Raw genomic sequence first — 22768 nt, 5'->3', positions numbered from 1 at the left:
TCAGGACGTGGATCATGGCCTCCTGCAAATTATAAACAGAGATTGTTTTAAATTCAGCCCTTTTAAATTCAGCACGGAGTCCCCTTCATTGCCAACATATGGAAATGTAGAGACTTAAGGTTTATTTTGGACTATTATGCAAGGAAGTAGTTTGACTCATTGGCTTTAGCTTTTAATTCACTTGCTCGCCACTGATCCAGGTGAGAAGGGCAAAACACATCATGGTACATGAAGACTTTGATAGGCAGAGCTGTGCCTCTGACATCGCCCTGATACAACTGAGTTCTCCTCGGGGGTTCAACTCCGCTGTGAGGCCAGTGTGTCTCCCACAAAGCATGGAGCTGCTCTTTTCCTCTGAGATCTGTGCTGTGACTGGATGGGGAAGCATTAGTGAAGGTAAGCATTGCTTCCATATAAATGTCACTACCAGTTGTTAATTTTGAAAATTTGGCATGGAAATGATATCAGGCAAGCCTTTCTTCCTTCTGAAACATAGAACCCATGTCTTATTTAAGTATGAATGATCAGAGAATGAACTGTTTTATATTTTTCCTTTAGGGTGACTAATTACAGGTAGGTTAGATCTGTAAAGGGCCAAATAGTAAGTTTTTTGGTCTTTGCAAGCCGTATGTTCTCTGTCACGATTATTCAACTCTGCTAATTATTATCGTCTAAAGCAGTCACAGACATACGTATGTAACAGACTGGATTGTGTGCTAGTAGAGGTTTATTTATGAAATTTTAATTTCATATAATATTCACGTGCCACAAAACATTCTTCTTTGGATTTTAAAAAAACATTTAAAAATGTGCAAACCATCACTAGTTCCCAGATTATACTAAATGAGCCTAGGGTTGGAGGGGTTGGGGAGGGGTTGGCACAGAATTGGCCTACTAGCTCTGGTTTGCTGACCCCTGGGCTAGATGGTAGAGCTCTGTTTTTTTGTTGTTGTTGTTTGTTTGGTTTGGGTTTTTTTTTATAGTAGAGTTCTTAGAGCCAAAGCAAAATACTGACAGATCTAAGTGGGTTCATGTTTATGTTTTGCCTCTTTTCACTGTGCAAGATCATTTGCTTTTCTGTTTTCCTTCTGTTTCTGTGTCCTTTATTTGGAATCTGCGAGCTTGAAGGAGAGGGGAATTTATCTCTGTGTACAGTGCTCGTGATCATAGCTTTCTGTGCTACCTGCAACCAAATCACATTTCTCTAATTTTCCTAAGATCTGCACAGCCACCATATGAGGAGATTTTATCCTCCCTATGTTGTAGATGAGGATGTTATGGCTCAAAGATTAGATAACTTGCTAAGATCCCATAATTAATAAATATCAAAGCTAAGATTTAAAATCAGCATGCTAAAAAAATAATAATAAAATAAAATAAAATCAGCATGCTTCAGCCGATCATCATCAAATGGCTTTTTTTTTTTTTTTTTTTTTTTAACATTTAGAATGAAATCTGAACTGCTAGTCTGGCTTGGGAAACTCTATGTGATTTGGCCTCCACTTACCTCTCCAACTTCTTTTCCTCCTTTTGTCCCCTTCAGGCATTGTGGTCTTCTTTCTCTTTCTTAAACACAAGACCTGTTCTGTTTTCTGAAGCTTTGGAACACCCTTGCACTTCTCCCAGCTGTGTTTTCATCATTCTGCTTGATGCTTAAACAGCAGCACTCCCTCTTCATTTCACTTTGGTGCAGCAGGCCTGCCCTTCCATCACTTCCTGCATGACCCAGTTTTATCTCCTTGCGCTCAAATGTACATGATGTTAGTGTATGTAATCATTCTCCTGGGAGCCTGGGTAGCACAGGTTAAGCAGCCAACTCTTGGTTTCAACTGAAGTCATGATCTCAGAGTCCTGGGATCAAGCCCCACATTGGGTTCCATGCTTGGTGCGGAGTCTGCTTGAGGATCTCTCTCTCTCTCTCTGCCCCTCCCCCAGCTCACATGCTCCTGCTCATGCTCTCTTTCTCGAATAAATAAATTTTAAAAATCTTTAAAATAAAAAAAATCATTCTCCATGTGTCATGCATTAGAGTGGAAACCTCTTGGCAGCAGGTCTCTAATTCACCATCCTCCCCCAGAGTTAGAAGTTTACCTGGCATAGAGTAAACAATAAATATGTTTTTGACTGATTGGCTTCCAAGCCCTTGAATAAATGCACCCATTCTCTGATATCTTCAACCGTCACCACCTCCATGACCACCAGACAACTGAGATGTGGCTACAGTCTTAGGAAAGATGAATTCATTCTTCCAATCTGGGAGAAAATGAGTTCTCAATTTTAAGACATGGTTAAAGAACAGGGGTGGGGATGGTCCCTGAAAAGAGGATTTTAAGTACATTAAATTTATTTATGTATTCGATGAGTACATTAAAAAAAAACCCACAAGCTTTAGAGTCGAGCCTCAGCCTAACTACTAGTTCTGACCCTCAGGGGCTGTGAGATCAGATTTGCAGAACTGTGGCTTTTTCGTGTGTGAGTTCAGAGTTCAGTGTGATCATGTATGTGAACAACCTGCCTCAAAACATTGTATTATTGGGTTGGAGTAATATGAAAGTACTATATAAATGTCAGGTAATTTATAAGACTAGACTTAGCTATTTTTTTTTGTCAGTCATGAATCCAAAATGATAGAATAAGTTATGTAGAATACATGTGCATACAGGCCTGCCTGAGGGTCAGTTATGCATTTTTTTAGTGTTCATTGCTAGCCTTATAGCCTTCATTGTTAGTTCTTTTAAATTGGTGCTGAGATGAGTCCCAGTTTGACAAAGGAGGAAAAAGGAATATAATTTTGGTTTTTATTAGGAAATCGTATAAACATGTCACATTTATAATATATTTTTACATATAAATATACTGTGTAAAAACATATAATCACATAAATCCTATATAATACCGATTTATATCCTGCTGAATTTTCCTTTCTGAATTCTTATGTAGCAATATTTGAAACACTAAACTTTAAATAACAAATAAGCTAGGGGAAAAAAAAGTTTCTGGTGTTGTTCTCCTGACAATGTATTCCTTTACAAAGATGCGATGCTTGAAAATGAAGACATCCTGCAATGAGACCTATTATTTTTTTTTTGACACTTACATTTTTTGATTCAGTATTCTATATCAGCTCAGGTGAAACCGAATGATTGCAATTATATTAGTACAGAGCAAGTCTGAACTTATATATGTTTTTTTAACATAATTTGTTGTTTACTTCATTATGAAGCTGTCTTTCTGAATCTGTGTCTTAAGCAGACGGCGGCCTCGCAAGGTACTTACAGCAGATTCAGGTGCCCATATTAGAAGGAGAGGTCAGTGAACACACTTACTCCTCTCACCCAGGAGGGCTCACAGAGAAGATGATGTGTGCTGGCTTTGCAGTCTCTGGAGGGAAGGATTTCTGTCAGGTGAGAAGACTCTGATTTTGCAGAGGAAGATCCAGGCATCTGCTGGAGGTTCTCCTTGGACGGGAGGGGACACTTGGAAGCACAGGTAACCATTGTACCCTGTGCCTGGTAGCACCACGCCATGCCCTTCCAGGAGGGCCAGCAAGACAGCAGGAAGAGTGAGTTCCAAACTTGCTGAGATGGAGGGAGGGTAAAAACAGCCAAGAGCCAGAAAAGCAGATGGAGGGGACTGAGGAGCCCATGAGAACACAGGGCATGGCAACACTGTTAACTGGGCCGTGGGCAGGAAGATGTGTTCAGAGAGATGCAAGGCTCTGGGAAAAGAGATAGAAGCAAAGAAGGGTTCCTTTTTTTTTTTTTTTTTTTAAGATTTTATTTATTTATTCATGTGGGACACAGAGAGAGAGGCAGAGACACAGGCAGAGGGAGAAGCAGGCCCCATGCAGGGAGCCCCACATGGGACTCGATCCCAGGTCTCCAGGATCACACCCTGGGCTGAAGGTGGCGCTAAACCGCTGAGCCACCCAGGCTGCCCCAAAGAAGGATTCTAAATCAGCATATCCTACTTATGACTTAAGGTTTTTATTGTTTTAAATTAGTACTAATCTCCTATGTGCTCACATTTAATTTTCTACCACAGATTAAAATAAAATAATCAGGAAAAATGAGAAACTTTGAAAAGATGGTTTGCAGTGCAGTGGAAAACAAATTACAAAACAATAGTTTCATTTCAGAGATCCTTAGAGGCAAAAGCAGTGTAGTTACATTCACATGTCAGTTGGACAAGCGTGCTATCGGCAAGTTCAAATCAGCCAAGGGAAGAAAGTGTGGACAAATGGATTGTAAAACACCAGCTTTAATATCCTGAAAGCCAAGTGACGAATGTGACTTTAGATATACAACCAAAAAGGGTGTTTGATACTCTGTAACCCACCTTCAACAAATGTTGAAGGTGGATTGAGTCTGGATTTGAGGCAGCCTACTAAATAGAAACATTTGGGTCTTCAGGGCAGATATACTTCTCTAGATTTATCATTTCATACTGGTCTGGAATACAGAGGGAAGAAAGGATGAATCTCTAGTCTGTGCTGCTTTTTGATCATTTTCCTCTTAATCAAGAAACAACCAGTAGGAGAAAACTTGGTATTAATTGATGTAGAAGTCCTTCCCTGTGAAAATGTGAGGCGAGAAGGAAGGAAGTCCCCTCTTGACACTGAATATCAGTTTCTGGTGGTTAAACCCTTTTGTGGTATCAAGTACTACTCAGATTCTGTTTTCTGTATTTTAATTTGTATTTCTCAGAAGCTGACCTTGAGACAAAGATTCAAGTATGATGGTCTATTTAGGAAGTGCAGACATCGCTGGTAGGAAAGTCAGGAGGGTGGTCTAGGGAAGGGAAGACAGGAAATGTGAGATGTGCTGTTAAGTCAGCTACCACAATAAGGGGACTGAGTTTAATCCTGCAACGTGTAAAATGCACGCAACATATTTGTCCCATGCAAGGGGCGAGGGAACTGGGATATTTATATAACAACTTCCCCGAAGCCATAGTTTGAGGGCTGCTGGGGAACGGGTCTGTTGATCCCTCTGCTGCACTTTTCACACTTCTGGCCTGCCTTGTGAATGTGGTGGAGGAGGGGAAGAGCCCTCAGACCCAGTGCTAGGATGTGGACTGAAAGACTTTATGAATATGGGATGGGCATTCACACCATTTGCTAGAAGACGTAAATGCTATATTATAAAAATCAAATAGAAAAGTGCTCTGAATTAATGTGGTCATTCTTCCCCTTTTGAGGGATGGTTTTTCTCTCTGCTTCAAATCAAGGAAATCACAAATGGCTCTGTTGTCTCTGTCATGTTTGACAGCATCTGACTTTAAGGGAACACCTTACTCGATATCAAGAAAGCGAAGGGGAATTTGGGAGGGAATTAGGTCCATGACAGAGGTGACCCAAATATCATGATCTTGGTGGGCATTTATTTCAGTGACATCCAACTGTCCCTTTGCAGCACAACCAAATTTACAAGGGGATGAAAGTAGAATTTGAGATTCTGGCTAAGAAATGTGGCTAGCTAAAGAACACTAGATTAGTAACAAGGTGACTTCAGAAACTCTGATAAGGTGGACTCTGGTATTTCTATCAAGTAGTTGATTTTTACCCTCCTGTTTGTGCTCAGAGGTAATGGACCTGCGTAATGTAATTTCTCATCCAGGAAGGTGAAGGAGAATGTTGGAATGCAGAAATACGGAGTTTCAGAGATGCAGTGTAGAACCCTATGCTTTGGGGGCACCTGGGTGGCTCAGTGTTTGAGCATCTGCCTTTGGTTTGGGTCGTGATCCCAGGGTCCTGGGATGGAGTCCTGCATCGGGCTCCCTGCCGGAAGCCTGCTTCTCCCTCTGCCTATGTCTCCGCCTCTCTCTGTGTGTCTCTCATGAATAAATAAATTAAAATCTTTTAAAAAAAAATCCTATTATTTGCTCACAACACATCCTAGATTGTTTTTAAAATGTTGAGCTCTTTGACCTATAAGGTGATCTCTGTCTTCACAGAGTGGTGTATGTCTTGTTCCTGCGGACTCTTCGAATCTATTTCATACTTCTCTTCTCTTGCTTATATATTTCAGCCACACTGATTACTTTCTGACCATAACAAGTCACCACATCCTGCCTAACTTGGGGCCTTACTTAGCCCAGATATCAATTCTGAATAAAATGCTATTCCTCCTGGCTTTTGAAAACCCAGCTCCTTCTTTTGTGTATTAGCTCAAATGTTATTGAAATGACATACACCTACACGGGTATGTAAGCACACACAACTGCCTGCCTTTATTCTCTACTTTTTGCTCTGAATATTTTCTCTATAGCTATTATCACCATCTAATTTGTTTATACTCTCTTGCTTAGAGTGCCTAGCTCACAGTAGGCACTGAATAATTTTTTGAAAATAAATAGGTACCATTTACCTAGTGAATATTTACCATATGGTAGGCCCTATGATAGACCCTGACGATAAAAGATGAATTAGACAGACACTTTCTGGATCATGGGATGTTTGTAATTGCAAGAAAAATTCTTTATTTGGTATACATTGGTACCAGGTGAATAAGTAATGTAAAGATAAAATAAACCTGACTTGACACATCAGACCACTTACAAACTGGAAAGAAGTCTTAAGTATAACCTTACTTCATGTGGAGAAAAATTACATCCAGAGAAAATGTTAATTGTTCTACATTACAGACTAGGGAATCTGTCTCCCTGTTCCTACTTGAGGATTTCTTCTGTGAAATTCTTCATATAAAATAAATAGCTACATCAAATGTCATAAGCTCAGTTTTTTATCAGAAGACAAAGGATTTAGTTTGAGTCTAAATACATTTCTGTCAAAGAAAAAGAGAGTGAAAATCAGAAAGGCTGCCTTAAAGTGCAAATCTGATAGGCTTTTTATAGCTTTATTGAGCGATAAGTGACATATAACATTGTGTAAGTTTCAGATATACAGTGTAATGATTTGATGCACTTGTATATTGTGAAACGCTTACCACAGTAGAGTTAATCAACACCTCCATCACCTCGTATAATTACCATTTCTTCCTGGTGGTGAGAACACTTAAGATCTACTTTCTTACCAACTTTTAAATATATAATACAGTATTGTTAATCATGGTCACCATGTTGTACATTAGATTCCCAGAACTGTTCATCTTATAATGGGAATTTTGTTCCCTTTGACCAAGATCTCCTTCATTTTCCCCATCCCCCACTCCCTGGTAACTATCATTCTACTCTCTGTTCCTTTGAGTTCAGCTTTTTTTAGATACCAAGTATAAGTGATATCATATAATATTTGTCTTTTGCTCTCTGACCTTTCACTTAGTATCATGTCCTCAAGGACCATCCATGTTGTTGGAAAGAGAAGGATTCTATTTGTTCTCATGGCTGAATAATAACCCATTTCATATATATATACATGTATATGTATATATATATATACCATATTTTTATACCATTTCATATATATACCATATTTTTATAAATATCATATATTTTTAATTTTATCCTGTGACAGAAAAATAGGTTTTCTTATCTCGGCTATAGTGAATTAAGCTGCAATATATATGGGAGTGCAGACACCTCTTTGATAACCTGTTTTTATTTCCTTGAGGTGTATTTCAGAAGTGGATCATATAGTAGTAAATTTTTAGCTTTTTGAAGAATGTTTATATTATTTTCCATAGTGATGTACCAATTTATATTTCTACCAACAGTGTAAAGGATTCCCTTTTCTCCACATCCTTGCCAACATTTTTTTATGTCTTTTTGATGATACCTCTTCTAACAAGTATGAGGTGACGTCGCATTGTAGTTTTGATATGCATTTCCCTGATGATCAGTGATGTTGGGTATCTTTTCATGTGCCTGTTGCCCATCTGTATGTCTTCTTTGGAAAAAATGTCTATTCATATCCTCTGCCTATTTTTTAGGGTACATTGTTTTTGTTATCAGTTTGTATGAGTTTATATATTTTGGATATTAACCCTTTATCAAACAAGTGGTCTGCAAATGTTTTCTCCCATCCCATAGGTTGCCTTTTTATTTTGTTGATTGATTCTTCTGATATATACAAGCATTTTACTTTCTTTTTTTTATAATAAATTTATTTTTTATTGGTGCTCAATTTACCAACATACAGAATAACACTCAATGCTCATCCCGTCAAGTGCCCCCCTCAGTGCCCGTCACCCATTCACCCCCACCCCCCGCCCTCCTTCCCTTCCACCACCCCTAGTTCGTTTCCCAGAGTTCGGAGTCTTTATGTTCTGTCTCCCTTTCTGATATTTCCCACCCATTTCTTCTCCCTTCCCTTATATTCCCTTTCACTATTATTTATATTCCCCAAATGAATGAGAACATATAATGTTTGTCCTTCTCCGATTGACTTACTTCACTCAGCATAATACCCTCCAGTTCCATCCACGTTGAAGCAAATGGTGGGTATTTGTCGTTTCTAATGGCTGAGGAATATTCCATTGTATACATAAACCACATCTTCTTTATCCATTCATCTTTCGATGGACACCGAGGCTCCTTCCACAGTTTGGCTATCGTGGACATCGCTGCTAGAAACATCGGGGTGCAGGTGTCCCGGCGTTTCATTACATCTGTATCTTTGGGGTAAATCCCCAACAGTGCAATTGCTGGGTCGTAGGGCAGGTCTATTTTTAACTCTTTGAGGAACCTCCACACAGTTTTCCAGAGTGGCTGCACCAGTTCACATTCCCACCAACAGTGTAAGAGGGTTCCCTTTTCTCCGCATCCTCTCCAACATTTGTTGTTTCCTGTCTTGTTAATTTTCCCCATTCTCACTGGTGTGAGGTGGTATCTCACTGTGGTTTTGATTTGTATTTCCCTGATGGCAAGTGATGCAGAGCATTTTCTCATGTGCATGTTGGCCATGTCTATGTCTTCCTCTGTGAGATTTCTCTTCATGTCTTTTGCCCATTTCATGATTGGATTGTTTGTTTCTTTGGTGTTGAGTTTAAGAAGTTCTTTATAGATCTTGGAAACTAGCCCTTTATCTGATACGTCATTTGCAAATATCTTCTCCCATTCTGTAGGCTGTCTTTTAGTTTTGTTGACTGTATCCTTTGCTGTGCAAAAGCTTCTTATCTTGATGAAGTCCCAATAGTTCATTTTTGCTTTCGTTTCTTTTGCCTTAAGCATTTTACTTTCAACTACTTTCAGTAGTTCCAGTTAGTTGATTCTTTCTTTTGTTGCTTGTGCTTTTGGTTTCATATAAAAAAAAATTGTTGCCAAGGAGCTTTATCCTTATGTTTTCTTCTAGGAGTTCTACATTTGTAGCTTTATATATGTCTTTAATTCATTTCAAGTTTAATTTTTTGTGAGTAGTATAAAATAGGGACCAATTCCATTCCTCTACCTATTGTCCAGTTTTCCCAATTTCATTGGTGAAGGGATTATCCTTTCCCCATTGAGTATTCTTTCTTCTTTGTTAAATATTAGTTGACTGCATATGTTAGGTTTTTTCTGGACTTATGATTCTAGCCCATTTGTCTATGTGTCTTTTTATGCCAGTATCATACTGCATTGACTACCATAGATTTGTAACATATTTTCAAATCAGGAAATGTGATGTCTCCAGCTTTGTTCCTTCTCAGGATTTCTTTGGCTATTTAGGGTCTTTCGTGGGCCCATATGATTTTTAGGATTTTTTTTTATTTCTATGAAAAATACTATTGAAATTTTGAAATGGACTTCACTGAATCTACTGGTGGCTTTGGTAGTATGGACACAATATTGATTCTTCTGATCTTTGAAATTAGGATTATGTGTTCCATATGTTTGTATCTTTATCAATTTATTTTGTCTATAGTTTTTAGTGTGGAGATCTTTTACCTTTTTGGTTAATTTTATTCCTAAGCACTTTATTTTTTTGACGTTTTTGTATATAGGATTGTTTTCCTTATTTCCTTTCCAAGTTTTTATCTAAATTCCAGTTAGTTACCATGTAGTATGATAGTAGTATCAGGTGTAGAATTTAGTGATTCAACACTTACTTACAACACCCTGTGTTCATTGTAAGTGCCCTCCTTAATCCCGTTTATTTCTTTTTCATACATTTTTTTGTTAATGTATAGAGACACTACTAATTTCTGAACGTTTGCTTTGTATCCTGAAACTTTACTGTACTCATTAATTAGTTCTGTTTTGTTATGAGTTCTAACAGTTTTTGATGGAGTCTTTAGGATTTTCCTAGATCATATCCTCTACAAATAAAGGCAGTTTTACTTCTTGCTTCCTGCTTTACTCCTTCCTTCCTTCCTTTTATTTCTTTTTCTTGCCTTATTGTTCTGGCTAAGACTTCTAAACCTATATTGAATAGGAATGGTGAAAGTGGGCATACTTGTTTTTATTTCTTATCTTACAGGAAAAGCTTTCAGCTTTTCACTATTGAGTATGATGTTAGCTATGGGTTTGTTATATATCACCTTTATTATGTTGTGGTATGTTCTGTCTATACCCAATTTGTTGAGAGTTTTTATCATGAGAGGATGTTGCATTTTGTTAAATACGTTTTCTGTACTATTCATATGATAACATGAATTTTAAACTTTCATTCTATTAATATGTATCACATTCATTAATTTATATATGTTGAACTATCTTTGCATCACTGATCATGGTGTATGATCCTTTTAATATGCTATTAAATTCAGTCTGCTAGTATTTTGTTGAGGATTTTTACATCTGTGCTTATTAGAGATTTTGGCCTGTAGTTTTCTTGTAGTGTCCTTACCTGGCTTTGATATCAGGGTGATTCTGACCTTGTGTAATAATTTTAGAGTGTTCTGTCCTCTTCAATTTTTGGCAAGAGTTTGGGAATTGAAGTCAATTCTTTACATGTTTAGTAGAATTCACCAGTGAAGCTATCTGGTCCTGAGCTTTGCTTTATTGGGGTGTTTTTGATTAATGATTCAAATCTCCTTGCTCATATTGCTCTGTTCTGATTTTCTATTTCCTCATGATTTGGTCTTGGCAGCTTGTTTATTTCTAGGAATTTATTTATTTCTTCCAGGTTATCCAATTTTTTGGTGTATAGTTATTCATAGTAGTCTCATGAATCTTTGTATTTCTGTGGTATCCGTTGTAATATCTTTGTGATTTTACTTATTTGAGTTTAAGGACTCAAAGGTATACAAATTGATGAAGTATAAACATTTTTCATTAAAGAAATGTGTTATGAATAAATTATTGATTATTCCTGTTCCAAAATTGAAGGCAGAAGCTCTGGTTAAAGCAATTTTTAGAACATATTTTCTTGGTGTTTCAGGGAGACTGTGGTGGCCCATTAGTGTGTAGACGTGAAAAAGGTCCCTTTGTCCTATATGACATTGTCAGCTGGGAAGCTGGCTGTGCCCAGCCAAGGAAGCCAGATGTACTTGCCAGGGTGAGTGTCTTCTTGGACTGGATCCAATTCAAAATGAAAGGTAAATATTTTTCAGATATTATAAAAACAATTCCTCTTTCTTTAGAGTAGGTTTGCAAGAAGTGAGTGTGGTAGAAATCAGCATTATGAAAGAAAAAAACATAAAGTAGTATTTCATTTATTTTAGTTTCTAAAACATTAAAATGCACATTAAAATTCTGTAAGAAAACATTCTCCCTTGAGCAGAGAGAGTAAAACTAACTTTTCCTGAGGCTGCTATAATCCTAGATTTGCATTTTCTTTTGACAAAAGCTGTTTTGATATAGACTACATTTTCTTTTGAGGCTTTCATCTTGATTTATTTTTAACATGCTCTCTCCAGGTACAGGTCCTGCTTCACTTCAGATAAATAATGAAAGCAAAACCTTAACAAGGCAACAGTTACCACCACTCACGCCTTCAACGGACAATGCATTTGGACCAGGTAATAGATGTTCATGTTATCCAATTAATTCAGCAGGTAAGAATTTAGCAAAAAGCTTTGCATGTCTATGTTCACTAATTTTCTTTGGAATAGGATAAACCCTGTGTTTTCATTCTGACTAGTAGTTTATACTGAAGGAGAGGAGTGTTGTCATTGTGACCATCTGGGTTTCTTTTCTACCCCCACAGATACAGCTGTTGCAGGTAAAGAAAAAAAAAAACAAACCTGTGGTTGTGAACAAGTTCCTGGATTTGAATTTTGAAGGAGTGCATAGAAAGAATTATTCTGACCTGTTTATTCCTACATAATTAAAGGTCCTTACATTTTCAGATATCTGGGTAGGTGAGGACCTGAGAGAGAGAGAGAGAGAACTACAACTAGCATCAGTGTTAGTCATTTATAATTCTCCCACAATTGTCAGTGTCTGTTTGCTAATGGGATTTTTATTTTTATTTAAAATGAAACTGCAGCTGGAGAATTAGAAGTCTGTAATAGACCTGTAGGGAGATGAAAGTTCTATAATGTCATCATTCTTTATTTCCAGGTGGTCACAGTATCTTCTTTCTCATCGTCTCTACCCCCATCCACCCCACCTACAATCAAGCTCAGTAGGCAACTAGAAGAGGTGGGGGAAGGTTGAAGGGGCTACAGAAGACAGGGGGAATTGCTAGAGTGATAACCTTCAGTAGGAGAGAGGGGATGAGATCTTGTGTTCAGCAGGAGAGGTTGGTCTCAGAGAAGAGCAAAGTGCAATTCATCCATAGTTGCTGGATGGGAGACAGACTTATGCTGTATATGTGGAGATGGGAGCTTCTGGCAATTTTCTAATTGCTTCTATATACTTACCAGATGAAGCAGGATTGTTGAAGAGGGTTTGAGGGTTTTAAGAGAAAAGAAGAAGTATGAAATAGTTCTTCAAAAAAGTGACAAAGTGCATGTACTAGGAAAATGTAGTAGGATTGCTGGGCAACATAAAAGCCTCTGAGATTAATAACATGAATTTATAGGGAGACTGACCAGTTTATTTGTATGTTTTCTTCTGGAGACACTGAGGGGTAGCACATATATGTAGAACAGATGGGAGAGTAGATTCAATCAGAATGGATTTTCCCAAGTATGCAAGAGTATAAGGGTGTTGAAGGCATTGTGTAGTAGGAAGGGATTAAGATGATGTATTTTGGAATTTAAGCTAGGAAAAGAGTGAATGAGGATGAGAGAGAGTTAGGGACAAAGGAAAAGTGGTTGGGAAGATGAATAGCACGTCTCAAAAAGTGGAAGGAGCATTGGAGGGAGCTGAGAAGATAGAAGGTTGTGGATGGAGAGAGCAGTGCTTGAAAGTGAGATATAGAAGGTGGTGTTATTGCTGAGACCACATCCCTGGGAGTTGACCATTGGGTTGGGTGGCTGAGGTCTGGTGGAGAACAAAATCATTGGAAAGAGGTTGAGAAATTAAAAAACTCCAGTGCTGGGCTCATCATTTATATGGGTACTGAAATCAGCAAGATGTGTGGCAAAAATATTGTTGGAGAAAAATGACTGCTAAAATCTTCTAGGAATAAGAAAGTGGTAATTCGGGGACCAGTTGTGGGTGGTATGGTCTGACAACACAAGAATCAAAGAGTCTTACTTAGATTAAAAATAAATCTGGAATTGGGGTTGAGATGAAGAGCAGATTTAGGCCCAAGATCCTTAAACCTAATGATTTTGATGGTTTGAGTTAAATGAACAATTGTGATTAGTGCATAAGTAAATTAATGCATACAAAGCACTTAAAATAGAAATGACAAAGCACTTAAAATAGAAATGGCATGATGATTGGCAACAGTCAACAGGTGGTGGTGGTAGTGATCAACTAATATATTCATTGAACTGTCCCATTCAGAAAATAAACGTTGTTAAAATGTAGAGAAGATATTTCTCATTTGTATATGTTCAGAAATACATATGCATGCCAAAGAACTTTGCAAGTTTTACATATGAAAGGGTATTGTTTTGTTTTAATTCTGTGAATATTCTAGGCATTAAAATGTTGAAACTATCCTATCTTTAACATCCACCCACTCCCACCACTTGCTTTTTACACAAGAGGATTGTTAGCCCATTTATAAAAAGAAGTGACTGATTGGGAATTCATGACTTTATATGATTTGGTTCCTTTCCAGGCAGATTTGTCATAGAGGATTCATGGGGACAGGAAAAAGAGATTGAAAAGATATGTTGGGGCCAGAGTCTGAAAGACAGTGCAAGCTGCACAATTTCAGTTGCTTTGAGCAAGGAAAGAACTTAATTCTTTTGTTTCATACACTATCCCAGATTGGAGGGCATGGTGGGAAAGATTAAAGACTGGGAAATCAGTGAGGTTACTATTAAATCAAGGTGGGTCTATAACTATCTAAATTAGATTACAGTAGCCATATACATGAAGGGGAGAATTTACAAAGAAAATAATGGGACTAGGCAATTGAATAGAATCCTGAATTCTTATAACATTCCATTTCCCTTCTTCACTTTCTGCCACTCCTCATTTCTACTCTTCATAAAAGTATATTTATGTATCTGTCACCTCAGATCATTAATTTCTCTATGGCAATGCATATATAATCACACATTAATTAATTAACGAAAACTCCTACATTAAGATATGTTCATTTGAATGCAGAGTATTTCAATATGTAATTGCTCAGAGGATTTTTGTCAAAGGAATACACAGAGGTGAAGAAGGAGGAGTCAAGGGTATATATAACATGAAGAAGCAGCAGCTGACTATAGGATCAGCGGGCCAGAGAGCCACAGGCATCTGAAGCTCTGCAAGTAGCCCTGCAGGTCCAAAGGTGTCCTTGGACTTAAGAGCAAGTGGAGGAAGTGAGAGACTTTCAAATATATCAGCAGATTCTCCTTCTTTTGATCTCAGTCACGAATTCCATGAATATGATCATTTGTCCCAGCAAGATAAATGCTCAGTGAAATTAGTGAAGCTTTTCGGAACAGACCTTCATTGCATCTCAAAGAAGGAAGGAAATGAAAACATGCTGGAAGTAGAGATTGCATATCCACTGTGCATCTTCTAAGGCATTTAAAAGATTCCTTGAAAAGAAATTTTAAATAATTATAATTTAACTTCTACTACAATCTCATTTCAAGAAAATAGGACACATTCAATGGGATGATCATTTTTACCCAAGGACATGTGAAAGAGAATAATAAAGTTTTAATTTTCTTCTTGCAAGCCTAAATTTTTCAGGTTTGTGGTGGAGGCTCACTTTGCATTGCTTTGCTTTGTTTATGTTGGTCCCTGGTGTCTGTGTGCTCTGAATTGTAGGTTGTTACTCTGAAGTGGAACCAGAAGAACCCAGAGGCTTTTTTTCAACTCCAAGATATCCACTGGATTATAGAGGAAAACTGGAATGTTCTTGGGTGCTCAGAGTGTCACCAAGCAGTATGGCAAAATTGACAGTTGAGTATCTGTCACTGCCTTGGTCTCTTGTGTGTCCAGATTCTGTTGCGACTATTTATGAAGAAAGCCACGATGAGAGAAGGGTATCAGGTAATGGCATTTCAATTCTCTGCTGGGAGCCCTTTTGGTATAGGCAGCTTTTATGATCAGGAGAGAGCTTGACTTGGGTAACACTACCACCAAAATGTGGATTCGTGTAATAGGCATGACTTTTTTAAAAAAGTTTTTATTATTTATTCATGAGAGACAAGAGGGGGGAGGGCAGAGACATAGGCAGAGGGAGAAGCAGGCTCCATGCAGGGAGCCCGATGTGGGACTCAATCTTGGGACTCTAGGATCATGCCTTAAGCCAAAGGCAGATGCTCAACTGCTGAGCCACCCAGCATCCCACCTTTTTTTTTTTTTTTAAGGCACACTTAATATTTTCAAAGTGAATGAGGGTGAGAGAGAGGGGCAAAGGAAAGGTGGTTGGGAAGATGAATAGCAGGTCTCAAAAAGTGGAAGGAGCATTGGAGGGAGCTGAGAAGATAGAAGGTTGTGGATGGAGAGAGCAGTGCTTGAAAGTGAGATATGGAAGGTGTTGTTGTTGCTGAGGATCACATCCCTGGGGGCTGACCATTGGGTTGGGTGGCTGAGGTCTGCTGGAGAACAAAATCATTGGAAAGAGGTTGAGAAATTAAAAAACTCCAGTGCTGGGCTCATCATTTATATGGGTACTGAAATCAGCAAGATGTGTGGCAAAAATATTGTTGGAGAAAAATGACTGCTAAAATCTTCTAGGAATAAGAAAGTGGTAATTCGGGGACCAGTTGTGGGTGGTATGGTCTGACAATACAGGTTGTGGGTGGTATATCAGAGTCATATTTAGATTAAAAATATTTCGGAATTGGGGTTGAGAAGAGCAGACTTAGGCTCTTAATAGTTTCAAAAGTTGAATTTACAAAACAGGTGTACTAGAGGTTGAGTGTGTGTGTATGTGTTTGTACGTATGTGTATTCAAGCAGAAAAAAGACAAGAGAGTTCAAATTCTTCAAGCATACTGGAACTATGCCAGGATGCCAGAAATGTATATGAAAGAGGAATTAAGATGGTTAAAAATCAGATGTGGGTAGGAGGTGGGGGTTGGATTTTAAAATAAAGCAAAATATATTAAAGGTTTTTACAATGGCAGAATTTAAAATATTTGCCAATAATACACTAGCTTTCATTTCATTTCATGTGCAGGCAACCCTGTTTTGTGCAACAAAACAAAGTTGATACCTCCTGTTTGTGTAGGGGTGGTACCGCTCTTAGGAGGGAGGTGGGAACGTTTTGGAAATCATTTGGTTGATGGGGACACCTGGGAAGAAAATAAGTGTATGCCTGCACATACATGCGGAAGACCAGAAAAATCCTCTGATGATGAAACTGTGTTCTTGGGATAAATTCTGAGATGAAATCGTTTGGTTAGAGGGCACAAAACACTTATTTAAAGAATCTTTATAAATACTGTCTCATTTAGACCTGGCCTATCCACTTTGTTCATTTTTCTCCTGCAATCTGATGGCCTCCCCCATCCACCTTGATTGAAACAGCTCTAGGTCTTCTTGTTGCTGGAATGAAATTCAGAATTCCTAGCATGGCCCTCTGTCCTCCTTCCTGACTCACATGATCAGGTGCTATCCTTCTCACCTGAGGCCCCTTGTCCAGCTCCTCCTAGCTCTTCAGAGAGCTCCTTGTCTGTCCCTCACATCTCTCAAGTCTTGGCTAGAATATCTCCTCCTCCTTCTCTTCCTCCTTTTTTAAAGACTTTATTTATTTGACAGAGAAAGAGCACAAGCATGGGGAGCAGCAGGCAGAGGGAGAAGGAGAAGGAAGCTTCCTGCTGAGCAGCGAGTGTGCTGTGGGGCTGGATCCCAGGACCCTGGCTGGGATCATGACCCGAGCTGAAGGCAGATGCTCAACTGACTGAGCCACCCAAGCACCCCCAGAGTGTCATCTCCTGAATGATACCTACCTTCATTTCTGTAAATTATATCACTTCCTGCTTGGGTACCTCCTAGTTCCTCCCCCTTTTCTTTAGCACTTATTATCTTCCAACATTATGATTTGTTTTCATGTTTGTGGTTTGTGTTTTCTCTATTGAATGTGAGTTTTCAGAAGGTAAAGACTTTCATCTTTGAAGTCTCTCCAGTGCCTAGAACAGTATGTGAGACGTAGGAGGCACTGAATGAGGGGCACCTGGGTGGCTCAGTGGTTGACTATCTGCCTTCAGCTCAGGCTGTGATCCTGGGATTGAGTTCCACATCAGGCTCCCCACAGGGAGCCTGCTTCTCCCTCTGCTTCTCTCCCTGTATCTCTCGTGAATAAATAAATAAAATCTTGGTGGGGGGGAAGGAAGGCATTGAATGAGTGAATGAATGAATGATAGGTCACCTGGTCAAAGAGGGCTTCTCAGTCTAAAGTAGTGCCATTTATTCCCTCCCAAAGTCCTTTTCATCATATTATGCAGATTATTTCACTGGCAGCCTTGATCCCTGTTTGAAATCATCTTCTTTAATTTACCTGGCTAAAATAAAAGATTCATGAAAGCAGGGATCTTGCTATTTTGTTCCTTACTATATCTTCCCAAATTAGAATCATGTCTAGAGACTTAGAATATTTTTTTTTCATGACTGTGTACTGATAAATTACTCTTCAGAAAAGCTAAATCAGTTTTCATTGCCATTAGCAATACATGGCAGCCTTTTGCACCATAACTGAATATATCAATTTGATAGGCACTTTTACTTTTTAAAAATAATTAATGGAGGCTTTTTTTCTAATTTTGGTTAGCTATTTGTATTTTTTATTTCTTTGTCATTACCATCCATTTTTTGGTATTATTCTTTTTATCAGTTTATGAAAGCTGTTATACATATATTTTTCCCTTCTCATAAGTTGCAAGTACTTATTCATAAGGTTGCCATTTGCCTCTAATTTTTTAAAAGACTTTATTTATTTATTTGAGAGAGAGAGAGTGCATGTGAGTGAGGGGAGGGGCAGAAAGGGAAGGAGAGGGAGAAGGAATCTCAAGCAGACTCCCTGCTGGGTGCGGAGCCCTACAAAGGGCTCGCTCTCATGACCCCAAGATCATGACCTGAACCAAAACCCAGAGCTGGATGCTTAACTGACTGAGCCACTCAGGCACATCCTTAATATTTATTATATGTTGATGTAAACATTTAAAAATTTGTTTAAATCTATCTATAAACCTTTGATCTTTGATTTATCTCATTGCTTTTATTTATAAATATTCATTGTTCATTCTGAGTTCAGAAAAATTTTTTTTATAAACTTCTTTAATCCTAAGGAAATGTTTTTTTCATACGGTGAAGTGATGCTATCTTTTTCTTCAAGAAAAAACTATTTTCTCTCCAACTGGTAGCAACTCTATTATATACTAGATTCACATATAAAGAGAAACATTTTCTGGGAAAACTTACCTTCATCTTTATAATCTATTGAAAACCATGCTTGGCTTTGTTGTGGGTTAACTGAGGAATCCCTATAATTTTCCAACCTAGCATTTCTTTGATTTGAAATTGTCAGCTTGAAACTTGTAGAATGGTTCTTTCTCTTCAAATGATAGCCAGCAGAACTGCAAGACTCTAATGGAGGTATTACCCCATATTTAAGCCAGATAGTATTCTTCTATATTGTAAATGCTATCTTTTTCCCTGTGGGAGCCAGCAACTCACTCACTCAAGAGTTGTGTTGATCTCTACTTGCTACAAATAAGTATTTGATTATTTTTCAAATAATATTTCAACATCATTTACCTTAATGTGTCATACCATCTAATATTATTTGCTTTTTTTTTCTAATCTGATGTAACCTCTTCCTTCTCTTGTTCCATAGATACTTGTAAGAAGGATATACTAGGTGCTAGAGACCAACTCTTCTTGGTTGTAGGGATTCAATAGTGAACAAAATGGACAAAAGAAATCCCTGCCCTTATCAAGCTGCTATTCTAGTGGGGAGTGGACACATACTATGAAAACAAAATATATATTATTAGGTAGATGAGCCAGGGGAAAATCAAGTAGGAAGAAAGAGAAGAATATGAGATATGCCAAACAGTTGTATGTAGTATAACCAGCAAATAAATGTCTTTCTGAGCAGGTGACACTTTGATAAATGTTATAGGATAATACTGACTTATTATTATAGTAGAGGGGTTTGATCCTAAGAAATTCACATGTTCTTTTCACATCTTCTTAATCAGCGTCTGAATTGTTTTAGAATTATGGGTATACTTTCCTTTTTCATCTTTGACTCAGGTCCTCAACCTGAAGCAATCAAAAGGAGACGGACTATACGGAAAGAATAAATTTTCAGGTAGACTGTTTTCCATCGTGGGTTTTTCATAGTGAGTTATTTTTAATATGTAGGTACTTTACTAGAAGAAAAAATGGCAGAGCAGCATCATTTTAAAGATGAAGTAATTTACTTCCTTCTGTCCTTCAAGGGAGCAATATGACATAGCAGACTGTGATAGGAATTGAATTCATGGTCCTGGGTTTAGATCCTGAGTCCCTACCCTGCCAGTCTGACTTCGGGTGAGTCACTTGAGTTCTGGAGCCGTTTCCCTCATTTTGCAGAGTGAAATAAATTCCTACCTCATGGGTACAAACTTATAACTAGTTGACAAGTCCTGGAGATCTAATGCATAGTATAGGAAATATAGTCAACATTTGTTATTAGAATCATCAAACTTGCCGAGGGACTAAATCTTAACTAGTTTCATTACAAAAAAGAAATGGTAATGATAAGAGGTGATAGAAGCTACCTATCACTAGAGTGGCAGACATTTACAATATGTAGATCTTGTCATCAAATGGTGTACATCAAAATGGTGTATACTCTAAATCTATACAATGTCACATGTTAAATATATTTTGATAAAAATAAAAATAATTGCCATACCTAAAATAGAGAAACTGCTAAAAAAATTTTAGTTCTTATGTTTTACTAGATTTCACTTTTTTTAAACCTAGGTAAATTATGTGGGAGAGGGCTTTATTCAATGCTTTTCATGAGCTCCGGACCACTGGTGAGAGTGGTATTTCATTCCCTTGTGCAAGGTGCTTTGGGCATAAGTTATATTGTCTTTACAGTCCAAAGTATGCTTCATCATTTTATAAACTTATAAAGTTAAAAATCAATGTTTTTCTTTTTAGAGATGTTTCAAAACATATACATTGTTTTGTAAGAAATGGTGTTTCTGTGGGGAGTTTATGTTTGAAAGGACAATCTATTTAAGGGATCTGAGATTGGTCAGATTCAAAAGAGAAACTGTTCAGTGGATAACCTGATTGACTTGTAAATCATCCAGAATTGTGATTCTGAATGTGGCTACGATATGTTGATTTCAAGACATTTTTTTTTTTACCCTCATGTGATTTTTATGCCACAGCCTTTTCTGTGGATAAGAATATAAGGGTTTTAACTGTTAGCTGGTTGACTAGCTATGGATAATTTATTATCTCTGTATCAGAGTATTCTTTATACTGATATTATTATAATCATAAAAGGTTAAGATGAGTATTTAAGATAAACTACACAAATATTAGGTCCTAGCATTATAACTGTAAATGCTAAGCAATTCAGACTTATCAGATTGCATTTTAGAACAAGTAATTAATAAGGCTTTCTGACTTTTGGTAAGTATAGGTAACTAACTGAAAGCTAGTTTATTTTCTTGGCACCAAAAAGCACTGCAGAGAGATATTTGGGGAAAAAGTTCAGTGAGTAATAAAGAAATGCATGCATATCATATGAAACTGTTTTCCCAAAAAAATATATTAAAAATGTTGCTTTTAGATGGAATTGTACAGAGAACTGGCATTATCTATAGTTTTTCCACATTCTCATCCATTGACTTGATGCTGTGCCAAAGACAATTCTGAGAAAAGTGCTGTTCTCAGTATCTTTGAATGATTCAGATACTCTTCAGTAAAACCACTTCTGTTCATGTTTTTTCTAAAACGGGGAGGAAAAGTGACTTCTCTGCTCTGAAAGGCATTATCATAAGCCTTTCAAAGATTAATTTTATTTTCATCGCCTCTTTTTTTTCTGTATTTTTAGGTCCAAAGGGCAGTAAAACTGCCAAACTTCTCCAGAGTTCAAACCAAGAATATATGGCCACCTGTGAGGATGTTATTCTGACTAAACTAGGAGGAATCATTCAGATCCCAAGATACTCTCACAGAACCACTATGAGGTGAGGAAGGAATGTTTATTATGAGGAAAGAAGTTTGTGAATGATCCTTTGACAAGCAGCAACCCTTGCTTAAGGCATTATTTCCCGCCTCCTCTCCTTGAAGTAATAGACTGTGAGGGAATCACTGGTCTGAGACCTTCATTAGACAAAGACTGAATATAAAAGATCGTCCCTATTGATAAATTGTGTACTTTCTCAACAAAAGATATCATTTATTAGGTAAAGTGGAAAGTCAAATCTCCATCTGTTTTGGAGATTGAAATAATGTACATAGAGTCTTCTAGCACATATTAGGTACTCAATAAGTGGCTATTTAAATTGCTAAAACAGAGAACTTTCCTTGAATTAGACAATAGGATAAATTTAAAGTGTGAAGTGAAAAGTGAAGATTTGCATAATATCATTCCTAAGTAAATTTATATGATTTGGGGAAGTTTGGGGGCAAATTCAGGGAAAAGTATGTCCTTAACTCTCAGATTGCCAGTCAGAATTTAAAGGATTACATATGATTGATCCACCATTCACTGTGATGGGTGAACTCAATTAACAATCTTAACAAATTAAGTCTTAGAAATATTTTGAATTGTTACAACTTAAAGTAAAAAATCCTTCTTTCACCCAAGCACAAAGGAGCAGATAAGAGTCCATAACAGTGATGCATACAATTCTGAACGAAGTCAGGACCAGTATGTGCTATTTGGAAATCATTCCTGACTTTCTTTTATCTGTGCCATAGTTGCCACTGGAAGTTATCAGCCCCCTTAAACCACATCGTTCGTCTTGATATTATCAACTTCCAGATGAAGCCAACACCCTTGGCCTGTCAGGGTCATATGTGGGTTTATGAAGGATTTGGATCAGGCAAAAAAATAATAGGTAACTAACGTCCCATGAAGCACTATGTTCTTGATTTTTTTTTAAATGAAATATTCCCAGATTGTTTTACATTCAGTGTTACTTACAGATGATGTAAATTATGTGATACTGAAATGGCCTTGCTATTTTTTAGATTTGTAATTGAGATTAACACTCTCTCAGACTGAGTTAAAAACAAAACCCAATTACCATATGCTGCTTATTTGGGTCATACCTAGATTAAACTTGCCCAGAAATACTGAAAATAAAGGATGGACAAAGAAGTTTTAGGCAAATGTAACACAAGAAATTGAGAGTATAATATTAATCAGGCAAAATGATATCCACCAGAAAAGGCATTAAATGGGTTTATCAATT

The 22768-nt window shown here is 37.5% G+C and overlaps 1 protein-coding gene across 1 annotated transcript in view; it reads left to right on the top strand.

The window, feature by feature from the left end:
* Positions 1-22419, top strand: part of OVCH1 (ovochymase 1) — a 52798-nt gene extending 30379 nt beyond the window's left edge. The window contains 8 exon segments of the mRNA XM_038577916.1: positions 201-396; positions 3253-3404; positions 11258-11414; positions 11742-11837; positions 15157-15381; positions 20310-20435; positions 21400-21535; positions 22272-22419. Of these exon segments, the coding sequence (XP_038433844.1) occupies positions 201-396; positions 3253-3404; positions 11258-11414; positions 11742-11837; positions 15157-15381; positions 20310-20435; positions 21400-21535; positions 22272-22419 (1236 nt within the window).
* The last annotated feature ends 349 nt before the right edge of the window (positions 22420-22768 follow it).

Source organism: Canis lupus, chromosome 27 (assembly GCF_011100685.1).
Source record: "Canis lupus familiaris isolate Mischka breed German Shepherd chromosome 27, alternate assembly UU_Cfam_GSD_1.0, whole genome shotgun sequence".
In the NCBI taxonomy this organism is placed as follows: Eukaryota; Metazoa; Chordata; class Mammalia; order Carnivora; family Canidae; genus Canis; species Canis lupus.
This window is presented reverse-complemented; position numbering and strand designations above follow the sequence as displayed.